General features: G+C 39.6%; 1 protein-coding gene across 1 annotated transcript; it reads left to right on the top strand.

Moving 5' to 3' along the window:
* Window positions 1-303: 303 nt before the first annotated feature.
* LOC104623403 (coagulation factor XI-like) lies at window positions 304-15569 on the top strand (the record flags this gene model as incomplete). The annotated part of the gene is made up of 14 exons (XM_010290484.1): window positions 304-573; window positions 1125-1399; window positions 2101-2207; window positions 3803-3962; window positions 4520-4629; window positions 7931-8090; window positions 8884-8993; window positions 9082-9241; window positions 9369-9484; window positions 9849-10023; window positions 11969-12144; window positions 12452-12547; window positions 13892-14031; window positions 15414-15569. Coding segments are annotated over 14 exons (2211 nt in total), but the record flags the coding sequence as incomplete, so codon positions are not given.
* Between the last annotated feature and the right edge of the window lie 1025 nt (window positions 15570-16594).

The following is a 16594-nucleotide window of genomic DNA, read 5'->3' as shown; positions in this document are numbered from 1 at the left end:
TATCTTGCACACATGTCTAATATTTCCTTAATTTTTCCTGGTTTTGGGTAAATTACATATTTTACCCATGTGCAGGAAAAAGAATTACCTAAGTATATTTTATAATCACAGTAACAAATAAAACCAACTTGTAATATTTCAAACTGTACGACCCAGTATGATAGTTCCATCGGTTTTCATTTTAAATAGCTTTTGGAACAGTGCGAGAGCTCTATGGTGACAGATTAAGCAGCTAGATGAAATGTTTTCAGTTGGGTTTCCTCCCATTCTGTAAAAATACAGTATTTTCTCTTTACCTTTTAGCTAAGAAAAAGCACTTTTGTAGGTACAGGAGTAAAAATCGGTGTATTTGCCGCTGTGGTAACCCGTCTGGAGGGCAAAATACAAGAAGAGAGCGGGCTCCTCTGCAAAGCCAGCCCTCTTGTGTGTTTTAACAGAGAGATCTTACAAATGCCTTTATTTTGCAAGACGGGAACAGATCGCTGCTCAGGTATCTTCACTGCACGGCCCTGCAGCGTGAGCGGGTTTAATTCCGGAGTTCAACATGGGCTTGGCGATGAATTCCTGCAGGTGGTAGGTGAGGGGGTAGTTGAGCTCACGTTTATTCTGGATACTTCCTGAGGCGCTGCTCCTGTAAAATATTTTCTTCATTGTAAAGCAAGTCAGAAGGGGGCTCAAGGTGGGGTGTGAGGGAGCAGAAGGTTTATAAAATGCTGGGGAGCCACTGAAGCTGTGCGCAGCGGCCCCGACTTCGACTCTGGCCTCAGCATCCCTAAGCGATATGGGACTGTCTTCACATATCACGTTCTAACTCTTTGAGGTCTCTGCCCTTCCTTCTCCTGGTTTTCCTCTTACTGGTGTCCGTACTGGTCTCTCTCCGAAGATGCTTCTGCCGCTCCTCAGACCTGCCATGAGAAGGTCCCTTCCCTCTCTGCCGTGCAGCTCTGCCTTCCATCCTGCTGCTTGGGCTTCTGCCTCGGCTCAAGCTGCCCTGCTCCAGCGTTGGGTACGAAGCAGGGAACGGGGGAGACACTCCAGAGAGTTTTATTTCTGCGAGACAGCAGAGATGAGACTCTCAGAGGAACTCTGCGGCTCACCCCCCTCACCCTCTTCTCCTGCCAAAGGACTGTCTTAAAAGCAAGGTCAACGACAGAGGAGCAGCGGCTTCACCCTCTCCTGGTGAACTCTGCGTGCTCCCATCTCTAATAATTCATGCATTTTGTTATTCTGTATCAGAATGTGTGACTCAGATCTATGAAAATACGTACTTCCAAGGAGGAGACCTCACTACGGTTTTTACACCGAGTGCCAATTACTGCCAAGTGGTGTGTACTTACCATCCTACTTGTCTGCTCTTCACCTATTTGCCAGCAGCATGGGCTAAAGACCCCGCAAAAAGGTAAAAAGTTCATGTTCGTGTGGCTTTTGCTGGTCTCCTGTGATAATTTTAGGAACTTGTTAATGTTTTGACAGAACACAGGCACGCAGGTAAAGCTACAGGGTTGCCATTGTATATAAGATATATGTATCATAAGATATATGACAATGTCATGTATCTTTAAAATTGGTGATCTGAAAGAGCATTTGCTTAAATTCGAAAGATTAAATTTGGCAGTGCCCCATTTTTCACCTTTGCATACCAGCCCTTTCAAGGAAACAGAGCTGACTGCGCACTTGCTCCTCTGTGCCACGTATTTACCGTTGAGGGACAACGCGAGCAATTTCACATCTCCAGTGGTCCCCTCTACTGTCCCCCACCTTCTCTCTCTAGCATACTCTTCTCACAATTAAGAACTTCAGCAGCCTGAGAGGACGAGGTTGTCCTCCTTCTCTATGCCCAGTGTGTTTCTGTCCTCCAAACCCTGGGCTCTGCTTTTCGCTTTAACGAGACCTCTTGGAGCTCCCTCATGCACCGAGTGATCTCATCTGCCACCAGTGCCAAAAAAGCAGATGCGGCTCTACCCTGTCTTTCTCCAAATTGCACTTGTTGTCTAAACTTTAACATTGAGGGACATCAGACAGCCTATATTTCATGTGAGACACAATTATGAAAGTCTGTTGTACTGCAAAAGCTGTGAATTTCTGCATTTTAAAACACAGGTTTTCCTGCTACTTAAAAGATAGTGATACAGAAATGCTGCCGAAAGTGGATATGGAAGGAGCTATCTCTGGACATTCCTTAAAACAGTGTAACATCCAAATCAGTGGTAAGATATTATTCACAGGTATGCATTTTATGCTCTGTATCATGTAGCAGATGTTAGAAAATTAGCATTTTGAAAACAGGAATAGAATCAGGGAAGCAGCCGAGCAGTGATTTGTATGTCCTTTGCCAGATTTCTTTCCAACACAGCTTGCGAAATCTTCCAACTGGTTTCACCCGTGTTTCACCCATCAGCCCCAACTACCCACCACCGAGGTTCCCTGGATGAGGTAACAGGGAAACTATGCTCCTGCAGTCACTTTTCATTTCCTAGGGGCAGATGGGAGCACATGCTTTAGCTGGTAGCTTTGGTTCTAAGGGTTAATTTACCACTACAATTCCACTCCAGCAAGCTGCTCACGTGGCATGCGTGACCCCGCTTTATAACTTTGTAGAGCAGACGCCCAGCAAAGAAGTAGCGCATAGTCACAAAGTGGTGTTGCTGCCTTCGTGGTTCTTCGTAATAGTTTATTAGCAGGTTATCTATCAGGTCCGTCTTTTAGCGTATGTGTTATGCACAGAGTCCTAGTGTCAGCATGCCATGAGTTATCAGCAGGCGTATTTAAAGCCTATTAAATAGGTTGTTTTAAATAAGTTTTAAACTTTTACCTTCATAATGATGTCATTAAGAGGAGATCAGCTTTAAGCACTGCAGAAAAACAGAATAAGGAAGAATATATTTATTCATTTCCTGACTTTGAGGCCAAACAGTGTCTTCTGGATGTTAGGCTAATTCTTTAGTTTTATTGGTACAGCACCTCGATACGCCAGGACTGAATGGGTCTTACTTTATGTGAGTTGTCCATTGCAGCTATTGACAAAGCAGTTGTGCTTGCTTTTGTTTGCCACCTGCCTTTCAGAGCAGTCAGGACTTTTAAAAGCCCTTTCCTGCCAACACCCTGTCACATTTATATTTCTGAGTAGCTTTGGCCCAGCGAGATAGATTTCAGTGGGATGTTACTCTTTACGCTATATAGACTAATGGATATCCCTGGAGTTAGTCTAGAATCAGGCTGGTGTCACTAAAATGAGAATCTACCCATATATATATTTAAAAACCTCACCAATGGTTGGCTGGCTTGTGTTCTGTGGAGAGACCCCACGGACTACGAGGCAAAACCTGCATCCTGCATGGAGGAAAGCTATTTCAAACCCCACAGTCCAAATTCCCCCTCTGTGGGGCGTAAATGAAATCATCTGACTCCAATGGGAGATGTCTGTCGCTTGGACAGAAGGACAGAATTTGCCGTTTAAACTGCTCCATGAATTTGGAAATGGGGAAGTATGTTTTAGTATTAATCCTGGGTTCTTGCTTTAATTAACGTCATCATGGTCTCAGCCGTGGTGGTTAGAGCTCCTCTCTCATGTAGGCAGACACTGCCAAAGTCTGCCAGTTTCTTCCTCTGCCGTGGGGTACTATACTACACCTGCACTTCTTATTTTGTTAGTTAGAAGTACATGTGAAGTATGATGTAACTGAAGCGAGCCTGGGATGTGGAATCTGGGTTATGAGGGCTGTGTCATACTTTTGGGCAGTTTGGGGTGCGGAGTGGGGAACAGAAGCGTGTTTTCGGAAATTGGTCTCTCTTTTTGTTACAGCTTGCAGCCCAGATGTCCACATAGGACTGGATATGGAAGGGAAAATTTATGATGCTACTATGGCTGACAGCTATCAACAATGTCAAAAAAGGTGTACCAATGACAACCATTGCCATTTTTTTACGTATGCCTTGGAAACATTTCATGATGCAAGCTTTCGGTAAATACAGGCTTGAGCCCTTCCCTTGAACAGCGCTGTGCTTTAGTAGAGTAAATCTCAGAGCAGTCTAAGGTGTGAGAATTTAGTCAAGTAAATAATTTTTCCTTGACTTGTCATCCTTGCAATGTTTATTCAAACTTACATATAGGAAAATGTCTGTAGTAAATTCACTTTCATTTGTCTATCAGGGGGAAAGACAGACTTGATTATCATAGTACTGAAAAAATGGAAATCCTCTGGAGATAATGAAATGCAAATTATATTGGTAGGTGTGCAGCATTATTGCTCTGTTAAATCTTGCTCTGCTTATTGCTCTGAAAATAGCATCATCAGAGCAGCCAGAGAGATTCTTTCATTTTTGAGCTGTTGATCTGCTCAATTTTACAAGTTAAACATTGTTCAGCTAGCTCTGTTCCTCATTGGAAGATTGCTCTGGAGATTGCTCTGGCCCATGGACAGAACATGCACCGTGGTAGGAATTACGGGGCCAGGAGGACGGTGTAGACCAAGGAAGATGGCCTGTTGTCTTACCACTTTCTTTATTCTTTGTCGCTCAGTAAAAAATGCTTCTTGAAACATACCAGTGTAGGAACTCCAGCCAGCATAAAGGTGCTTGATGAGGTTGTGTCTGGATTCTCTTTAAAGCCATGCCAGCTTTCTGAAATAGGTAACTATTTAAAAATCTCTGATTCAGTTTAGTTTTAAGGGTTATGGATGACGAGGTGCAGTCTATCCCTGACGTGTATAAATGTTTCATTATGTAAAATAATTCAAATATAAACTTATTCTTGCACATATAGTTAGTACTCTCAGGCACAAAGGAGGTTCAGATCTTTTTAATTTTTCCATTTTATCATTTGTCTTACAAAAACAGTTGCCTGCTTTGAAGATCTAAAGAATTCTTTCATAAGATTAGCTTGATGAAATTGCATGATACCTTTGTAGCGTGCATACAAAAAAGAAAGATAAAATCCCATCAAAGTCAAAGATCAGGAGGAATATAAAGCTTTCTAAATTCTGTTTGCGTATTCTGTATGCCCTTAGAAATTTATAATGAGGACCTGCAGCTTTCTAATACAACTGGCTAATATGAAGGGATGTATTTTGTGTTTTGAGGGTGATTTGTGATGCAAGCAGTGTCTGTGCTTATTCTTGCAATCATTACTCAGGCAAAACTCTCAAGAGTGCAAGATCAAACACTGTGTATTATACCTTCTTATTCTCAATTGAAACATCTTTTCCTTTTTTCTTTTTCTTTTTCTTTTTTTTTTTTTTTTTTTAAATCTACTTCCACCTTCTCTTACTATGTGGTATTTTCCCTTCTTAATGGTGATAATGTTCTGCTTCCGTATGGTCTTATTTTAGCTCACAGATAATCTAGTTTCCCCGTAGAAATCACATTTTGTAAAGACTCTGCATCTTTTTTTCTATAAAATCTATATTCTATATATTCTATAAGATAAAATATATATCAATATATTTTCTTGAGACTCTGCTAGTCCTACCGTAGGAACAATCTTTGGAAACTATTGAAAAAGTAGTTTTGTTCAGATCTTAACAATGAAGACCTTTAAAGAAAAATGAAGTGTAAGGAATAAAAAAATTAAGAAAAACTTTTGTAAAGAGAAGAAAACAATTTAGCTATTCCCTCACTATGTGTATGAGAGAGAATGGAGGGCAGATTATTTTTTCCAAACTCTTGCATTAAGATATGCTAGAAAGACACGTACTCATGGTTAGAAGAAAAATAACAGTACTCAGGAGGGTCCTGCTCACAGATTTTGAGAAGAATCGGGGGACTGTAGCATATGCACAAACATTATGATTTTAAGTTTAAAAAAAATCAAACCCGATCTGAGACTTTATCAAATATACTTATGGCAGTGATGACATGGCAGTAGTGATCCCTCACAAATTAAATCAGAATTTCTGAAAGCATGTGAAGGTCAATCTTGTTCTTACCTGCTTTTCCTTCCTTTCTGTGTCTTGTGAGAAAGGCAAGAGGAGAAGAGAGAGGAGGAATAAATCACGGGATCATAGAAGCCTAGATAATGCTATTGGATCAAGAGGTCATCTGTCCTAATCCAAGGCAGATCAGCTATACCTGTGCAGACAGACATTTATCAAATGTAGTCATAAAATCACAGTACCACCTTCTCCCTCGCTGTGTTGTAAATATCTGAAACGGGTTTATTTGAATATTTCTTCTAGTTTTCCTCTGACTGTATTTAGGCTGACTAGTCCTACAGTGTATACGTTCCAGTGCCATCATTTAAAAAATCCTTCCTCTTTCAAAGCTTTTGGAATCACAACAACTGTCTGTGAACACCAAAAGCTAAATTGTACCAAGAAACTTTGAGATTGCTTCGGTCAGGTTCTAAGACCATTAAAATCATCAGTATTATGGGATTGCTGTGTTTCCTGTTCTACCATGCCTTCTTCCCTCTGCTCAGTAATGGTAGTGTTGTTGACCATCTAAGTGCAGTTTGTTTTCATGAAGAAGACAGCGGGAAGGAGTTCTTTAGCCTTTTTTGTGTCCTTTGCCATTAGCTTTCCTTCTCCTCTGAGCAGAACCTGAGCTCCTTTCTTAATGCTAATCGAATGGTACTGCATATTTTTCTTTCAAGAGTTTGTTCCTTCTTATTTGGCCTTTCATTTTATGCCTTTGCCTTTCTGCTTTACGCACACGTGCTATTACGTATCCATAGGAATTTGTCTGTATTTCTGCCCTTTGCAAAGTACCTTCCTTGAGGTCGTTGAATATTGAACAATCACTGAACGTGATCATTGAGATCATGGGTTAGCTTCCCGAAACTTCCAGATCCACATGTGTGCTTTAAATATAATTTCCTTTAGAAACTATCCATTCTCCTGAACTCTATTTCCCCTTAACATGGGATCTTACCTACTAATTGTCAGAGTTAATTGACCCTTATTTTTTAGTCTCCTGATTTTTTTTTTTTGCCATTCTTATTGTGTAATTACTGTCCGTTATTGTTGTCCTTTCATGTTTATGTTTTTTGAAAACCTCATCAAGTTAACAGCAGTCACATTGAGCTCTACCTCTCCCTTTTACCGTTTTTCCCTTTCTGTAGTAAGAGGTTCCCAGTACGTTTCTATAACTCATTGGGTAGTGTCAACCTGGCTGCTGTACTTTCTCCACAGCTGAAGTTCTCTGCTGTCACCAGGTCCTGTATTTTGGATCATTTCACTGTTTTTACTGTCTTTACAGTTCGACAGTTTCAAGAAACATCACCCATGCTGGTGCTTCCTTTTTTCCTCTTTTTATTGTTGCACTGGGATTTTAACTAGGGCTTCAAGTACTTCTCTTTGGAGAAGGCAACTCATTCTTCTCTTTCTAAACATGCTGGTACTTCCTTTAACTTCTCTATCCGTGGTCTGGTTGTGTGAATTATCCTGCCAAGCCTCTGTTACGTTATTTTGGTCATGTCAGAGGGCAGACTGTGCATTACTCTGGCTTATTCTGCCTACTTTTCAAATAGCATTTAATAAAGCGTTAAGAGCACCATCACATTATTTTTCTTCTAGTTATCCCATGATCCTCTTAGGTATTCTCATTCCTTACAATTATTTTAGGCTTTGCCTCGGTTACCATGATTTATTCCTAACTGTGGGTTTGTATACTGGTCTCCACTGTTTGTTTGAACAAACTCCATTTGTTCCTGCTTTAAAGCCTTCCCTGTTAGATTAGCAAATCTGTATTCTAACATGTCGTTGCACTTTTTCTCTGTGTGAACCTTATCCCTGGTCAGCAGTCCTCTCCATGAGTTTACACACTCAAAAATGTTCTCGAGAAATAGTTTTTGGTTCAAATGTGCCGTTATCTTTCTAGCTTCTCGGTCACAAAGGAAGGAAAATGCGAATAAGGATAGAAGTTAATAACCTTAACATTCTGATGAGATAATAAAATCTTTGGAATTTTGATATTTTGCTCTTGTTTTATACAGATTGTCAAATGGACATTTTTGAAGATCAAGAATTTTCAGGAATGAATATTACAAGTTTTTTCACTCCCGATATCTCTGTCTGCCAAACTATATGTACATATTTTCCAAAGTGCTTGTTCTTTACATTCTTTACCAAGGAATGGCAAATAGACTCCCAAAGGTGAATATGACAACTAACTTTAATTCTCTAAGTAGATGTATTTTTTTTTTTAAAGCACACATTCTTTTTTTAACCGCTGTTTTCTTATACTTACGGAAATTTTTGTTGAAAGGTTATTTTCAGTAAAGCACAGTGCTTTATGTTTTGTATTCATAAGTTTACTAATTTCCTGTGGGCATTTCATCTGTTCTCCAGCGTGATCAGGGGTTTTGTATTGCCGCTGCATATCTGGTGTTTATCTGAAGAGAGTTATACACATCAAAGAGACAGTGAGCCTCCGGATTGCTTTAATGACTCAAACCTGAATGGTATGAAATTATCAAAAGAGTCATCTGATCTCCTAACAGTATTAAGTTATTCACTTGAAAAGATTTTTGATAGAATTAACAGGTTTAAAAATGTTTCTATTGAACTTTCTTCTTTCATACTTTTAGTAGTGAGGATAGTTAAAAATCTACATTCCACACAAACCAAAAGAGTAAGGTTTCAAAGGAATTTCAGTGAGAAGCAGAGCTGAGATGGCATATATCATCTAAAGTCACCTCTTCTGTGTACATATAAATCCTGTGTGACCATTAGTAGAACAGCCATATGCCATTTCACAAAACTACGAACAAGTCCCCTCAATTTAGTGTGAACTTAATGAATGCATTTACCTATGAAATACTTTTACAGATAGAGACTTGGGAGAAAAAACACATTTAAGAACGAACCTTCCTTTACCAGTACCTAAACCATCAATTTTAGGATGTGAGAACAGATTTAGTTATTGTAAAAAAAATCTTCATTTTAGAAATCTTTGCCTTCTGAAGACCTCAACAAGTGGGATACCAGAGGCACTTATATCACGAGAAAATGCTGTATCAGGCTTTGGTCTCCTAAATTGCAGAAGAGCCTTTCCTGGTAAACAATGAATTACAATAAAAATACTAATTTCGAATTACTGAGATTAATGGACTTTCTGATGCTTGGAATGCTTTCATTCTTACAGCCTGCAATTCTCGTACTTATATGCATATGAATTTTTTGGGAGATGAACTCAATGTCACTTATACTAAAGGACACAGAGCCTGTCAGCAGGTTTGCACAGATGTGATCCGCTGCCAATTTTTTACCTACTTTCCCCTCCAAGATTCATGCAATGAGGAAAGGTGAGATATATTTTTTAAAATGTTCAGATACTGCCAAAATAATCATTCTGCAGACTTGGTGAGGGGGTAATGTATGTGTTCTGCCTAAAAAAAGTACAAATGAATCTCTGCATTAATTTATTGGCAGAAAGTGTGAGTGTCACCTGAGAATGTCCTCAAATGGGTCTCCCGTGGAAATAGTACATGGGCCAGGAAGGATCTCGGGATACTCACTAAGATTGTGTAAAAAAAAGGCCAGTACTGGTAAGTAAAACTTCGTTCACGTAAAAGAGACAGTGCTTAACTGATTTCACTACAGGAAGCCAAAGCCTCCTTTTTTTTTTTTTTTGTAAATGGAATTGTTGCATTGTGCCAGTGGGACGGCTCGTGAAGTTCGAGTGTTCTGCAAAAGTGAAGTTGGCCAGGTCCGCACGTTGTGAACACCAGCGGTAGCACTGTGAACTTGGGTGTAATAGACTTTGTGACCGTAAGGGCATTAGAACGTACTGTGTATCACCTTCTTCGCAACAGATCGGTCCCTGTTCGGGGACCAGCAGTACCCTCATCTTCATTTTTTCACTGGTGAGCGCGCATTACCTTTAAGCGCCGTTTTAAATTACTTCTGTAGTGTGTATGCAGCATTCTGCAAGAACAATTAGGATCGTTGGAGGGACGGACTCTTCCCCCGGTGAATGGCCGTGGCAAGTCAGCTTGCATGTGAAGTTGTCTCGTCAGAGACACCTCTGCGGGGGCTCGATCATCAGCAACCGGTGGATCCTCACCGCTGCTCACTGCGTCATGAGGTGAGGCCTAAACGTCAGTGTGCAAATAAAACCGAAAATTTCATCCAGCGTGTGAGATAGGTTGAGTTTTGCCTTTCAGAAAAATAAAAATGAGGACTAGAATAAAACAAACTGTTTTAATGTAACCCAAAGGTGAACTTCTAAGGCAGACTATTCATATACTTAATGTAAGTGGAACTCCATACTTCGTCCCTTTGTAACATAGTATCGTACTGTTGATGCTAAATTATTTTAATGCATCTAGAAGATGAAATTCTAAAGCAGACACCAGATACCTACAGAAATGTAGACATTCTCATGAGAGAAGATCTTTTTCGTACTGTAATACCGTATCATCAAGGAAAAGCTGTTGCTAGGTTACTCCATTTCATAAATTTCAAGTGATTTATCTCAGAGGTTTCTCCGTGGCACTTAAGAAACAGTACTAATCCGATAGCTTCAGCAGCAGGGAGTTCAGCCAGTTAGTTTATTTGTGCAGGACACGAAGTAAATGGCTGTGGGGGTCCAGTTAGGCTGCTTCTGGTACCTGAGCTACCTATCTCTCTGTTACGTGAAACATCCAGATCCCAATTGTCCTGGCTTTCCTTTAACAGTTGTGGGTTTTTTCAAAATTCTGTCAGTCAATACCCTGTTTTGATGCAGATTTCAGCTGTGAGAACAAAATTTAAAGCAGCCGATACCTAAGACTTTGCTAATTTGCACTGACCCGTATAGTCTCTGCTGTTAATCAAATTGCCATCAGATTTGGGTCATGGAATTACTTGCGTTGTGAAGAGCTGACTTAATTGTCGTGCAGGTGATTAATTTCCTTTAGGCTGCCATCACCTGTAAAGCAGGTTATGCTGCCGTTTACAGGGTGAAAGTGTAAGGCTATAATGCAGCCTGATGGGAGAAACGGGTCCGGTAACAGAGAAAACGCTTCAAAGAGGACGCTGACCCAGCAACATGGTCCAAAATCAGGCACGTTTACTCCCGCAGCGTAGTATGTTACCCATTATTGTTTTTGTGTAATAGTAGTGCCAATATTTTGCCTCCAGCGGCAAACTTTATAAAAGTAGTTGAAGTCTCTAAAAAACCCTACATAAGAAATACCTTTATCTGGTATCCTGTGTAGAAGTTACCAGTATTATAAAAGGCAAAAGGGAGAAGATATGCTTGGAAAATAAAAATTTAAAAATAGACTTTGGAAATTATTAAGTCTAATGGATACTTATAAATGCATATATAAAATCTTCACAACTTTTGGAAAGTTTATTTAAGCCAAGTTTTGCATCTTCTTCATTGCATATGCCAAAAACTTGTGGGTTGCCTTAATGGTAGAATCTCATAATGAAATATCCCTTAAATTTACTCAAAGTAAAGTTGAAATCATAAAGATTATCTGGAACTTTTCATGTATGTCTATGATATTATACTTCCTAATCTATATTTACACGGCTAGTGTCATTTTCCTAACAAATAAGTGTCAGAACAGACTCTACTTGAATTTATATTCCCAACCTTATTTTCATTACTAGAAAATCTGTTGTATTGGAATGAATGGAAAGAATCTCACTTACTACTTCAGGGCTTGCATTAGGCCATTAACTAGGAAAAAAAAAAAAAAAAAGAAATAGGAGAAGAGAAAATAAAAGGAGGCAGAAAAGGAAGGAGGATGAAGGATCAGGATAATGAGAATGAGTCTGAACATAAAGGAGAAAGAAAACTGGTGTGGGGATGAAAATATGAATAGGGAGAGGAACAGAAAGAGGGAGAAGTGGAGGGAATAGACACAATGAACCCTTCTTTGGTTTTGAGAGTGTGAACATAAGAAATGGGAAGAATGACCTTAGTGCTGCTGTTCACTGTACACTTGGGAGTAATGGAGGATGTTGGCATCTGCACACAAACTCTACATCAGTGCAAATCTTGTGCCACAGACTGACTGTTTGTCTTTTTCCTTCAGTCTTGAGAATCCCAACATTTGGCGTGTTTATGCTGGTATTTTAAAACAATCAGAAATAAATGAGGATACGCCCTTCTTCAAAGTGGAAGAGATTATTGTTCACCCTCAGTATAAATACGCACAGACTGGATATGACATTGCTTTAATGAAACTTGATAAACCTATGAATTTTACTGGTATGTAGTGTATTTCAGAGGAATTCTGAAAATGTGCAGGATGACACAGGGCTGGCATTGGTATGGCAGTGCATGACACCTGGGCTGGCTTCCTTTAACACGCAGTTACTGGGGTTTGAAGAGAGTCGTGTTCTGTTGGCTTTGAAAAGAAAATGGGTGGCTTTTATTTATGTCACTGGAACAATATGTAGTGTGAGGGACAAAGCATAACATGGAGGCTATCATCAGGGGTTGTGTGGGTGCCCACAAAACCCTGATCTTGCACTTGTCTCTGCTGGTCAAACTAACATTTTCAATAATATTTTAGATCTTCAACTACCTATTTGCCTGCCATCAAAAGAAGACGCTAACGTACTTTATACGGACTGTTGGGTAATTGGATGGGGTTACAGAAAAGAAAAAGGTACAGATAAATATCTAAATAGTGAGTTCTTGTATTTGCAAAATTCACGTGGTTAAAAAAACCAATCCCTGCCCTTTTTTTAAAAAAAAAAAAAGAAAAAGAAACCCCCCTTCTTTTTTAAAAGAAAGTTCTACTATGTTCTTGGCTACCATTATTGCTATTGGGCCAGCACTGTAATATAGTTCTTAATTAGAATCTACTTCTATGAAGACATCATAAAACATATATGAAAGGTGTATGAAATTATCATTAAATAACTCCATGCTCTGGCACAAAAATTAGATTTTAGAAATCATTTGAAATATGTAAGAATGCAACCTTCAATATATCCTGTACAGCCCTCAAATACTTTTCCTCAGATTCTAGCTTAATCTACTGGCAAAACCCAGCGCATATCTGGGATGCAGACTCCTTTTGGCACTCCCAGCCATAAAAAGCCAGCAGACTTATCACTGAAGTGTGAGGTTTTAATTACAGTCTGCACATAACCCATGCCTTTTTTTTTTTTACATGATTGTATTCATATGACTTTGGAGATTGAAGTATGTTGCTTTTATGATTCTGAAGGTTGATTATAAACAACCTCAATGACTTCTGTGTTTTGATAGTAGATGGGATTTAAGCTCCTCTGATTTTTATCTGGAGGTACGGCAAGTAGCTGTTAGTTATCGAAGTCTGTGTTACATGTATTTATTTCTATTTTTATATGTGTAATATTTACACGTGTGTGTGTGTATACACAAACGTCCCATTTAAAGTGTCCTTTCCTGTATATACGTTCCTATCTGAAGGTTAGAGTTCAACGTGAAATCTAACAAATCTAGCCAGATATTGTATAGGCTAATTTCTTCATTAATTAGTTAATTTATAAGAAAAGGCTGCTCTTGAATACTCTCACTAACTCTATGTGCAAATTTCTCCATCCTGTAAACTGCTGGGGCATGGAGCAGCACAGATTTTGCAGCTAGGAGATTCCAAACCTATTGTAACACATTCCTAAGAAATAATTGTTAATAACACAAAGCAATGCTCTTAACGGGAGGACAGGTTCCAAGGGCCAATGCCCTGAAAGCGATACTCATATGAGGATTCGTTGCAAATCATGAGGGAGTTTTGAAGCTTGACCAGTCATAAGACATAAAATGGCATCACAAAAACATTCAAATTAGCAGAGAATTCGCACATAAAAAAGGGAAAATTGGTGTCGTGAACATTTAGCAACACTCTAAAAGCAGTGGCCTCCAGCTTTGTAATATCACTGTATGGGGATTTCTAGAGTTTAACTTTTTAACTTTTATTTTGCTAGAAGCAAATATTTCTCTGTTCATACTGCCTATTACATAGGTCGTGTAGAAGATATTCTTCAGAAGGCTACCGTTCCCCTCATGTCAAAGGAGGAATGCCAGGCAAGGTACCGGAAGCGCAGGATAGGTGACAAAGTGATCTGTGCTGGCTATGATGAAGGTGGAAGGGATGCCTGTAAGGTAATGGAAGTCATATATAGTCTGACCATTTGTTCAAATACGTAATTGAATACTGTAATTATTTTTAATTGCCATTGGAAAAATACGGTTATCAATAGAGCTGTTCATTGACTTGTCACTTTTGCGTGTCAAAAGCACTGAAAGTCAGGGTATATGCATTGAAATCTTTAGGGATCGATTCCATGGATAAGAAACTCTGTGTGTGTGTATATATATATCTCATCCATTTAGGCAATAAAATGGTATTCCTTCAGAGTATCAGAAATCCAGAGAGAGCAGCAAGTCAAAGCTGCTCAAAGCTATCTCAAAGCACTTCCCCAATAAAAGTGGATTTCCCATGTGATGTTTTTATTTCTTGACATGAAATACAGTACATAAAAGCTTATTTTAAAGCATCCACTGTGTGGATGCACCCAGAAGGGAGGGTGCTGGAGATGCTGTTAAATGCATGGGGAATGGAAGGCTAAAGGCAATCTGAGCAGACTGGTCTGTTCGTTGTTAGAATTTAAAACGTCGCAACAGCGCGAGTTCAGTGAGCCAAGTTCTCTGCTCGAGTGTAAACTCATGCACTTCCATTAATTTAAATATTCTAAGTCAATTTATGCAAGAAGAAAATAGTCTGATTAGCAAGATTAAATTCCCTACCAAATACGGTATTTTCACTTTAAGCATTTAAGAGTTAACATTCTTATGTGAAAATGTTACTGTTACTATGATGGGTATTGAGTAACTAGGAATAAAAATATTTGGAGCTGGGAAGTAATTTTTCCTCTATTGCCAGTGATGCTTTCTCTATCTGATACAGTGTACCAGAACATGGAGATGCTGTCTTAGAAAAACAACACACTTGCTATTGTCTCAACAACTCATAACAGCTGCACTCAAGAAGCTTATGTTCAGAAAGATCAGTTAGGAACAGAAAAAGAGAACAGAGAGGTGTTTAATCCTGAGGGGAACAGAGTCACACAAACAAGATAAGCCACATAAAGAACTGAGGTTTGCCTACTAAAACCAAGGATGTAAGAGAAAACATTGGCAAATTTACTGTTTTTCTCACCTGTACATGTAGTCTTCACTGGGTTTTAAATCCATTTATGTAGATAAATTAAAAGAAAAAAAAAAAAGCCAGTATTTTTGAACCTTCACGGGAAATGGAAATTATTTGCAACGACTGGAAAATATTTAGAAGTCAAGTTACTAGAAAAACAGGAAACCTGTTTCAGTAGCCTATTAATTAGCTTTAAGCGAAAGCGATTGAAATCTAGACAGTTACGCTGGTGTTAATGCTGAATGACGCTGATTTTAATCAAGGCTTTCTTTGGGAGGGAAATACTGACGAGGGCTCTTCCTTGCGTGCTCTGACTTTTTCTCCCGTGGCACAGGGAGATTCAGGAGGGCCGCTGTCGTGCAGGCACGAGGAGGTGTGGTATCTGGTGGGCATCACCAGCTGGGGCGAAGGGTGCGCTCGCCCCAGGCAGCCGGGCGTCTACACGAAAGTTGCTGAGTATTCCGACTGGATTCTAGAAAAAACCACGTAGCGTGAGAGTTACCTGCTGGCTCGAAGCGATGGTGTGGCACGGTAACCCTCGGAGCAATGTGATGAAATGTATTAGCGTTTTTTTAAAGGGTGTTTCTTGTTAGCCTGGAATGTAAAAGAGTTGATTAAAAATGTAGAAGAGCAGTAATGAATGCACTTTGCCATTACTAAATAAAAATAAACTCTGTGGTCACTGATTTGGCAGAAAAAAACCCAACGTGTCTGAACCATTGATTCTTTTTGTCCTTGCTAGTGTAATATGGGAGCGGAGGAGGTTTCGCAGGGCACGTATGGACCTGGGAGCTGGGAACTGCTTCTGACTCCTGAGGTCTGGACACAGCAATGGAGATTTTCCTCCAGCCCAACCAGTTACAAACTTACTAAGGGGCTTGGGGAAGGGAAGCTGAGGCAGGGAAAAGCCTATACAACCTTGTTTCCTTAGGGAATTAGCCCCAAAAGTGGCAGTCCTAGCCAAGAAGACAAAACCAGAGGCCTTGGCAAGCTCTTCAGTAACCGTTTTGCAGGTATAGTAACAGCGCTGTCTTTGACTTACATTATTCTAATTTCTGTGGAAAGTTTTGTGGTAAGAATGATAATTTGGGTCTATTTCCCTTGCAGCAGGATATCCAGAAACTTGATAAAAGAGTCATCCCCTTCAGAGACATCATAAGCCATTAGTCTTTAGCACAATATATTTTTATTTTCCAGATCCCTAACTCTCCTTGATTAAAGAAACCGCTTTCTCCTTTTCCTTTATCTCCTTTTTCCTTTTATCCTTTCTCCTTATTTTGTGTCAGGTAGCAAACACATTCCAGTGTGAGAAACAGGAGTCAAAAATGTATTACTTGCCCATAGTAAGAGGCAGCAGTTCAGACTGAATCAGAAAGGAAGGCACAGGACTTGGCGTTGTCTTTGCCAAACTTTGTGAACTTGTTTCCTAATCATCTATATTACCTTAATTGCTGAAAGTATGTTCTGGAGTGTTACTCATAATTGTCACGCACCCATACTGGGTATGTTGTGGAG

Source organism: Phaethon lepturus, unplaced genomic scaffold, assembly GCF_000687285.1.
Source record: "Phaethon lepturus isolate BGI_N335 unplaced genomic scaffold, ASM68728v1 scaffold53860, whole genome shotgun sequence".
Taxonomy (NCBI): Eukaryota; Metazoa; Chordata; class Aves; order Phaethontiformes; family Phaethontidae; genus Phaethon; species Phaethon lepturus.
The sequence above is the reverse complement of the archived record's forward strand: the minus strand, read 5'-3'. Positions and strand labels throughout refer to the sequence as shown.